The 10329-nt window shown below is 34.0% G+C and overlaps 1 protein-coding gene across 1 annotated transcript; it reads right to left on the bottom strand.

Annotated features, from left to right (window-relative positions):
• Nucleotides 1-1077: 1077 nt before the first annotated feature.
• LOC107709723 (transmembrane protein 196-like) lies at nucleotides 1078-9723 on the bottom strand. The gene is made up of 5 exons (XM_016514315.1): nucleotides 9698-9723; nucleotides 9333-9548; nucleotides 7996-8052; nucleotides 2253-2522; nucleotides 1078-1519 (listed from the first exon to the last, which is right to left on the bottom strand). Exons 1-5 carry the CDS (start codon nucleotides 9698-9700, stop codon nucleotides 1451-1453), a joined length of 615 nt encoding a protein of 204 aa, XP_016369801.1. The 5' UTR covers nucleotides 9701-9723; the 3' UTR covers nucleotides 1078-1450.
• Nucleotides 9724-10329: the final 606 nt, after the last annotated feature.

A 10329-nucleotide genomic window follows, 5' to 3' on the forward strand; every position in this document is an offset into this window, starting at 1 on the left:
AAATTAAATTAAATTAAATTAAATTAAATTAAATTAAATTAAATTAAATTAAATTAAATTAAATTAAATTAAATTAAATTAAATTAAATTAAATTAAATTAAATTAAATTAAATTAAATTAAATTAAATTAAATTAAATTAAATTAAATTAAATTAAATTAAATTAAATTAAATTAAATTAAATTAAATCCTAAGGAATTATTTAAAAGTAAAATAAAAAATAGTTATACTTAAATATAAATTATAATTAATGAAAAATATAAAAAATAAAATAATAAAGAAAACTGATAAGGACTTAAATATTAAATTAAACAAGAAACATTGTTTATTTTAAAATTGATTAAATGAAAAATGGAAGAGGACATTAATTGAAATAAAATAATGAAGCACTTATGGAAAATGTCATAGGGTTGGTTTACAAGACATACTAAAGTTTTATATTAAACAATAGAAATCTATGGTGAGTAAAGTAAAGGTTTGGTTTATGATTAGTGGTTTAATCATCAGTCGTTATGACACAAAATACATCTGACATTTTATTTGATTGTCATGAAGCCTCTGTATAAAAATACAGTAAATAAATAAAAACTCATGTGACTTTTTGTTCTTTTTATAAATAAGTAGCTACATTATTTACATCACTAATAGTACGGAAATATTTAAAAGTCAAATTAAAAATAAAATTATACTTAAAATAAATTTAAATTTGATAACAATATTAAAAATAAAATGTAATAGAAATGAAACTGAAAAAAGACTTCAATTAAATATTAAATTCACAAGAAAGAAAACTGTTAATTTAAAACTGGAATAAATGAAAAATGGATGAAAAGGACATCAATTGAAATTTAAGAAATTTAGCACTAGTCTACAATATATGTATATTAAAACATACAAATCTATGATGTGTAAAGTAAAGGTGTTTTTGTGTGTTAACGGTTTAATCATCAGCCATAATGCCACAAATTACATTGATATCTTTATTTCATTTTCATATGAAGCCTCTATATAAAAATACTGTAAATGAATAAATATCTTTACAGGCATTTTACAGTGTGCATTTATACGATCAGGATAAAAGCATTCAGTAAACCATACAATATCAGAATTAAATTCCCTTTATCTAGATACGGGGAGAGAGAAAGAGATACAGAAAGAGAGAGAAGATCATTTGCATGCTTATTTCGTACTCAAATGTCTGTTTTCTGTACGCTGGTCGTCAAGGTCATCAGCTCTGACCTCTCCTGAGGTCACCAGGTAACTGGACTCTGATTGGCTGTCTGTCTGCTCAATACTGTTATCTGACGCTCCGTCTACATTATGTCCGGTGAACGCCGTCTGTGCTTCTACTGTCAGCTCGACCCAGCCAATCAGAGTGAAGAACTGTCAGCCTGACTCAGCCAATCAGAGTGAAGAACTGTGCTGTTAAGAACATGTGGGCAGCGAGCTGTCACGGCGAAGCACTCCGTCCGTTGTAGGAGATTTGAGAGATGCAATTGCTGGTGTTATCCAAAACCTCCTGCAAGCAGACAAACACACGGCTGAGTTTCGCTACGAGATGAACATTCAAACAGACAGGAGAGAGACAACTTCCATTCTTAGCTACTGTATGAGTAAGATGTAGATGAGTTTGTTTCTTCATCAGGTTTGTAGAAATGTAGCATTGCATCAGTGCGCTTCCTCCCATGAAAAAGTGGTCTGGTCTGAATCAGGAGAGAAATCTGCACAGATCAAGCACCGTTTACAAGCCAAAACAGTCCATTAACAGTTCTAGACAAATATGTGGGTGGATTTTGATGTGAGAGAACAACAGGGATGGACGTTTTCACACATTATTATGGATTATGGTCTCGTCTTTTAGCCGGAAGCAACAGTTTGAAGTTAAAAACATCTTAATGATGGATTTGTTTCTTACAAACACGCAGCTTTTGTCTTCTGAAATCATTAACTGATGGACTGGAGTGGTGTGGATTACTTGTGGATTATTGTTATGTTTTTATCAGCTGTTTGGACTCTCATTCTGACGGCACCCATTCACTGCAGGAAAAGGAAAGTTGTTTCAGACATTGAGCTAATTATTAAATTTTGATGAACGTTTATGAAGTCAGTTTTTTTCTTTGTGATAATGTGTGCCGAATCATTCGCAATAAGACCAGGAACATATAATAAGAACGTAAGCTGAGTCATTTTTAATGTAATGTTGACTGTAAGTGTGTGAGATGCACCGGCACACACAGACCGCACAAACATACCAGCTCCTTGCGTACCTTCTCTGCCATTTCGTGCGAGTGATGTAGTGAATGTTCTCTCTCCAGAAACATGCGCTGCTGTTCGCTGCTGGCCAGTCTGCAGGTCAGCCATGTGGACAGCGTGCAGCTGCTGATGCCCAGACATGCTAGAGACATGACAGCCAAATGAAGAGAGCGCATGGCGTCTGGACGCTTGACCAGCGCTCGGACAAACTGGAAGTTCAGGATTCCACCAATTAACCCACAAATGCAGCAGGAGGAAAATAATATCATCTGAGAAAGAAAAACATACATAATGTTAACTGTTTGTGTGTGCCTTTTGCATGCATATAACATTCAAATAATAATGTGTATTGCATGCATATATCATTAAAATAATAACAGATATTGCATGCATATAATATCAAAATAGCAATGCATATTGCATGGAAACATCATTTAAATAATAATGCATATTGCATGCATACATCATTAAAATAATCATGTATATTGCATGCATACAACAGTCAAATAATAATGTATATTGCATATGTACAACATTAAAATAACAATGCATATTGCATGCATACATCATAAAAATGATAACGTATATTGCATGCATACAGCATTCAAATAATAATGCATTTTGCATGCATACAATATCAAAATAATGCATATTGCTTGCATGCAATATCAAAATAATATATTACAGTAAAATAACGTATATTGCAACGTACTGACTGTTTTCTATTGACTTTTGCATTATCAGCTCACATTTTTTCTTGTTCGACACTGTAAAGCTGTATTGTATAAAGCGCTGTATAAATAAAGGTGACTTGACTTGACTTGATTAGAGGTATCAGCAATAATCAAAAGGTGAACATTCATTAATAAGCTATTTAAAAAATGTTTCATTATTATTTATTCAACTTCTTACTAAATGTTCATTTAATGAGCATATTAATACATGTCAATTTCAAACCTATTTGGGGTTCATTTTAAACTAGAAATATAGTCATTTTTAAGCAATAGTTGATTTAAATCAAACTGACCAGAAGGTTGGGTTCAACATTTAACCCAACCGCTGGGTTTGTCCATATTTCCCCCAGCGATGGGTTGTTTTAAACCCAGCATTTTTTTTTAGAGTTAAACTATTTCTTGTAGACTGAAATGAAAATATCAGTTTATTTATCAAAGTGGTGTTTGCCAATGCAAAAGTAACAACCAAAGCGTGAGGGCATTTCCAGGGTGTTGCTTTGCAGTTGCTAAGATGTTCTGATTGGTTTCCATGCTCATAAAGGTCACAGTATATTAATCAGGAAGCGTACAGCACAGCAGAAATACTGTGTACGGAGGATGAAGACGAAACCATTGTGTACTGGGAGAATGGATTGTGCTGCTCAGTGATTTTATAATCGGTCAGACCACATCCAGACAGTGACATTATCTGCCAGCAGAAAACTGCCACCTCAACACTTTAGGACAGATCTGACCTCAAATTACACAAGAGACTTCTGACTCCACAGCACGGTTGCACATTATCACGTTATCCTGATTCCTGGATGACACTCCTCCTTTTAGTGCGCTATAACTGCTACTGTCATTGCTTGGTATTGTGCACTGCAGATATTGTTGGCTCCTGAGATAAATTGCTTACAGTAATAAAGGTCTGCAAATGACTAAAATGTAAATATACTGTTGGGAGAAACTACCATACTACCATACTACTTGTTTTTGCAGTATGGTGCACTATGAAGGTCTATAATAGAGAAAGCATTTGCATTTCTATTTGCATAAAAGGTTGCTCAGCTCAGATTATATTATAAATATATATTCTTTGCTTTTGACTTGTAATAAGACATTTTAGGGTAAGACACTACAGGTAAATATGGTTAAAAAAAGTTTTAACTAATACATTTCACCATACTTTCCCCAGTTGATTAATATCAATACATTAAGACAATTGTTTTGTATTACAAGTTTTCTGAAATGTTATGTTTAAATATGTAAATGAGGCATTCTCTGATTAAATATGCGCTAATTTGCATACAGTTCCAGATCAGAAATTTGAGCATTGGGTGTTGTTGCTGTGTTCTTTGAGGTGGCAAACATGTTGACATGTACTGCAATATGAACACTGGATAAAGCCAGGTTCAAAATTCTTGTTTCATTTTGTTCAGAGTTTTGGATTTTGGATATCTCTTTTTATCATTCTGTAAATCAGACAATACTGTCAACAGCCAGAAAAAGTATTCATTTTAACCATATTTTTAGGAATAAAATGTACAAAAAAAAACAAAAAAAAACTGGTAAATGATATATGAGCAAAACCTTCAGAATATAGATATGTACATTTTGGTGTATGTAAGTCCTGCTGAAGTGGAGATAAATCTCTTTTTGAGAAAACAACTTTTAAAAATATATATTGTAATGAAAATCTACAGACGTAAAGAGATAAAGTGTAATAAAATAAACATTTAAATGTGTATATTGTATGTTTTCTTTCCATTAGTCTGAAAGAAGACATGTTATAGAAGCAACATGGCCCAAAATAACAATGGTTTTAGATGTAGTGTCTTGCCTTCAATCACAAAATTAGATTAAAATTAAAAAGCTTATAACCTCATTTATTTCCAAGATAATGTAGCATTCTTGCATAATTGTTTACATGTAGGGAATAAGCAGATTCATTCAGCCATTCTGTCATTTCCCTAAATTATTGCATTATTGATTCTGCTGAAAAGGTATACCATCTCTCCTATTATTTTACTGTAAAAAAAAAAAATAGTATGCGGAACATACTCAGCATACTATTAAGCTAGTATTCCATTCATACAGCAGCCCATATCACATTACACACTGAAGAGAAACAGCCAAAACACACTTTTTGCAGTATGTTCGCCGTTTAAGTATCTAAACCCTACTGAGATGTGACTGTCCACTGGGACTAAAAGTCAATATGATTTGAAGATAAAATGCTTAAGTGTTCTTGAGTAGCTCCTGACGTTACTGTCAGGAATTCAGAACCATTACAGGCTGACGGCGAGGCTTTCCTTTTAGCCGTACAACAACATTACAAGCAGTGCCTAAAGGCCCCGAAACAAAATCAATCAGCAGGAGAGCGAGAGATAGAACGAGAAACGGTGAAGCGTGTTTGAGGACAAAGCTGAAAGCTTGTAAACAATAAATCAAAGGTAAACAAGTAATGATATGAAAAGAGACAAGTGGAGAGTAGGATGGGAGAGCCGTGGAACCTCTCAGACTAGCGTTTCACTTCAGTATGGATTTGTGATTAACACTCTCCGCCGGGGCGGCTCACTCCACTCAGAGGTGGCTAATTGAATCTCATCTCTCCAGTCAAGTATCCTGGGATATTTACACACACACTCACTCACTGTGAGCTGGAGCTGCTCTCGGATGTGGACATTCATGGTCATGTGATGATGCATTATCTAATTAAATATGCACTCATTTGCATACATTTCTAGAATGTAAATCTAAACATTTGGTTCAAAAAAGTTATTTGCATAGGGGATTTTGGATATCTCTTTTTTATTATTCCATAAATCGAAATGGTTCTGCATGTATTAAATCACAAAATCAGATTAAACTTAAAATGCAAAATGTAGTATGTAATCTACAGACGCCAATAGAAAAAAGGGTAATAAAATAAATACTTAAATGTGTATTTTTTTATGTTTTCTTTCCACTCGTCTGAAAGAAGACATGTTATGCAAACAATATAGCTCAAAATCTTAAAATTGACCATTGCAGTAAATCACAAAATCAACTTAAAATTAAAATGCAAATTAACCACTCTCATTTCCAAGAAAATAACCCGACATCTGACAGCAAATGTAGCATATTCTAAACTTTTGTTGCATATTGATTGTTGCATACAATTGTAAATTAATTCTTTTTTCATTTTGTTAACATATTACTTTTTTTGCATAGGGGGTTTTGATATCTCTTTTTTTATCACTGTATAACAAACAAAAAAATATATATTATTATTATTATTTATTTATTTCAGACCTTTAGGTCCATATCATCAAAATAAGAAAAAAAGAAGAAGAAGAAAATTACATACAAACATTCATTTACATACAACAAGCACTATTTAGAAACATACACACTTGAATGCCAGTGCTTCCAGAACAGGGAGGAATACCTTGTGTCACTTAATTTAAGGCCAATATGATTGTATTTCTTGAATCACTTAATCGACACATGAAACTATTCATATAATTCCTTAACACAGCATGCAAAGTATGAACATCACTAGATACAAACAATTGGCTTGCACTTATCCACCTTGGGAGCTTAAGCATAATTATTAATCTGTCATTAAATGCCACCTGAAGCGTTTTCATTTTAGCTTTACTATAAGTACACCATAAATGTGACGTATACAGAGTTCTGGCATGAAACTCTAGATGGCGCAGTCCGATAGGTCTAACTCAATCTGACCTAATGACATCATTATCACATGGCAAAGCTGATTAGTTCTCTCCTCTATCGGTAGCCAATGAGCTCGCTGCTCAACATTCAAATATATGACTAGTGCTTGTTGTAGCAGTTCGCAGCGTGCTTCAGAAACCCTCCACCTTCCCCAGCTCCACCTGTATAGATCTGCTATGGGGTGATTCATGTATGCTATATGGGGGTTATTCATATGTGTTATATGTGCAGCAGCAGTATTTCTTACATGCTCACAGCAGCATGTTGTGGATGTATTGGCAGCAGCAACAGTAGCAGCGTAGCAGATCTATTCCGCCAAGACCAAATACATTAACATTATCATGTACATTAAGTTGTCATGCCAGAAATAAAATTAAGTACAATAGGCTCCAAAAAGAGCTATTTTGACATCATCAGTACACATGTAGAATTTATGAGCCAACATATTTGCATGTCCGTATAACTTACAGCACAGGTGCTGCACATCATCATCATCATTTAAATCATCTACTTTAAAATTGTTAAAAAATATATTAATATTATACAAATTCATAGTTTATGCTGGGAAAAATTATAATAGTTTATACTGCTAATAGTTTATATTTTACAAAAAATATTTATATGGCCACCCAAAACAAACCATTTCTAAATTAGAATAGCAAAAAACACAAACAAATCAGGAATGTGTGGTGAGATCTATTAGTACAATAAAGAGCATGTTTTAGAATCCTATAGTTCATGTACCTGTATTTGTGTTCTACATTCCTAAAATAGTTACAGTTTGAACCAAAATCCTGTTTAAGTTCCATTTGAAACTTTTTAAAAACCATCTATGTTCTCACGCTTTAAAGAACTCAGAAACCTAAACAGTGATCTGAAGAACCTTTGAGATTTAATGAAACATCAAGAGCCTTTTCTAAGATAATCAACTGTTCAGTGTGTTAATAGTACAGAAAAGTATGTTCTAGAAGAATACCATACTGTATGTGTGCTAGTATAGTACATAGTACAGTATGTAGGAGACTAGAGAATGTGTATTAACTGTTTAGAGTCTTAACTTAATTGGCACTGATGGTTCCACGAACAACATTTAACATCCATGCAACCTTTTTAATGCACAAAAGTTTCTTGTGAAAAGTTATTTGGGGAACAAATCAGAGCATTGATGAAAAAAAAAAACATTTTAAGAGTGTACTACAGTACAGTGTGTGTTCTACAGTAGAGTGAGTATACAGTACTAGTACAGTGAAGTATGTGTACTTGCTCAGCAGAATGTGTGTATGAGAATACTAAAGTGAGTACTCACAATCAGTCCCGTCCTTTTCCGTGCACACAGCATGCCACACAGTCCACAGATAAGAAACTATGAGACAGAAAAACATGATATTTGAGCATCTTAATACAAATGAATTGATTGAAATATGTGCAGAAATGTGACAAAAACATACTGAATTCAGATTAGAGAAGAGTCACACCTTACATGAACTGAACTGGACATGAACACACACAAATGAGGTTCATTTATATGAGTTAATGGTGGAACGATCTCACATACACTCTGAAAATATCACAACCTCACAAAATATCTGTGAAAACACCATGAGTCTTATCTGACATGAGTTTTGGAGCAAACAGAAACAGTATTTACAGTATCTGTGAAGTAAACAACTTTATGATGAACCATTAAACCATTCAAATACATCAGAAAGTGTGCCGTTAGGTCAGATTTCCTCTACAAAAAATTACTGTACTGTACAATGGTACAATGTTGATACCAGTTACATCAATACAGTATACAACATGATATAAAAATGCATTTTATGGTATGGTACTTTAAAAAAAATGCCATGGTACTACAATTGTGAAAAAGAAGCGAGCTTCATTGTTTTGTAATCTTAAAAGTATCTTTCTAAACATCTGTACTTTCAGATAACATAACATTAATGAAATAAAAGGCCACTTATGTGTACTTAAAGAGAGACACTTTCATGACTTTGTTACTTAACACACTTTAAAAAGTGACCTTAACGTCATATCAAAACATTAAAATACATATTAAATCATTATGGTTTTTGTCATGCTTTAAAGAAATACACTTATTTACTAACATACTAAAGCATATGTGAAGTACTTGATTATAATTGAACTTCAATGTGTTATTTGATATTACATTAATTGCAATATTCAAAGACAATATAAGCATGAAATTACATAAAAAACACACTTAGGTCCTATTTAAGTGGGTCAAAATGCATTTAATATAAATTTAAACTATAATACTTTTTTTTAATTAAATGCAAATAACATGCAATTAAGTATCCGAAAACATTACATTCAGTTCGCACTTAAGTATATTCTTTTAAAGTATATTATTTCCATAATAAGTAATCTTTTAAACAGTATGCTCTACATGTTTTAATTCACAAGGTTATATCCAAAACATGGTATCCAGCAAACGCAGAACGTTCCCATTTGGTTATTTTGGGGAACCAAAAATTGTTAGCTGGGTAGTACCACTGTACTACTTATCTGAAAACAAAACATTTTTAACAAAAAATACTACACAAACATTCAATGCCTGAGAGTTTTGATAGATTCGGATCATTTATTTACGCTGAAGAAGACTAGAGAAGAGAGACGTACACACACTCCGCTCCATAAAGGAGAAGCGTCGCCCTGCTGGGTCTTGTGCTCCGCTTTCGCCCGGCTGATGCCCACCGCGCCCAGGGCGATGCTGGACACCCCGAGCCCTATCTCCAGCACCGACAGAACCAACAAACTCCAGATGATCTTCCGGCTGGAGCACATCTTCGCTCGGGCATCCTTCCTGACCGGTGCGCAGAACGCTTCACTCCATGTCTTCACAGATAAACCACAGGCATAAAATCCAAGAAAAGTGTGAACGTCAGTTTAAGTGATTTCTCCAAAACAGACCAGTAGCTCGTGTATCAGTGCGCAAAGATGCTCTCCATGATGTTTCACTTTACCCTCCTCCTAACTCTGTTTACCATGCTTCTGCTCCTTCTCCATGCGATTTCCCTCAGTTAGACAGAGTAAAAGCTCCGCCCACTGTCACCATCGAATTTCTTTACAGTGCTGCAGTGGAGTGGCACTAAAATAGTTTTATAAATCGTTATTTGATTATATACTTGACGTTATTCGTTAGAACGGTAATTGTTCCAAATGTTCCAAATCTAATCTGGCGGGAAAAGTTGCGATTCTGTCAACCAGCGGAGCAGGTGTCCTCGCGCGCATATGCGCAATGGTGCGTAAAAGCGCTGGTTGTGGTAAATGCGCCCCGGTCAGTTTATTGCATAAAACCAGTGAGTTGGACACCTAACGGCACATATCAGCACAGCGCATTAAGACACTCAATCACATTTTACTAGAAAGGTTTTGAGTGGATCGAATCAATAATAGTGCGCATAAAAGTCCTTTTTATAGGATGCTGAAACAAAAAGCATGCTTTTTTTGTAGCGTTTGGATGCTCTGTGATTATATTTGTGGAAGTTCCCACGCGCAATTGATTCCTAAAAACATTTCCAGCCACAATTACAGAGAAGAAACATGACCATCCAGCGATTTCTTTGTAAACGCTGGTGGAAAGCGCTGTAGAGCGGAGCATTACAGTGCATTTCCT

The sequence above is a fragment of the Sinocyclocheilus rhinocerous genome, unplaced genomic scaffold (assembly GCF_001515625.1).
Source record: "Sinocyclocheilus rhinocerous isolate Xijiao unplaced genomic scaffold, SAMN03320098_v1.1 scaffold2853, whole genome shotgun sequence".
Classification (NCBI taxonomy): Eukaryota; Metazoa; Chordata; class Actinopteri; order Cypriniformes; family Cyprinidae; genus Sinocyclocheilus; species Sinocyclocheilus rhinocerous.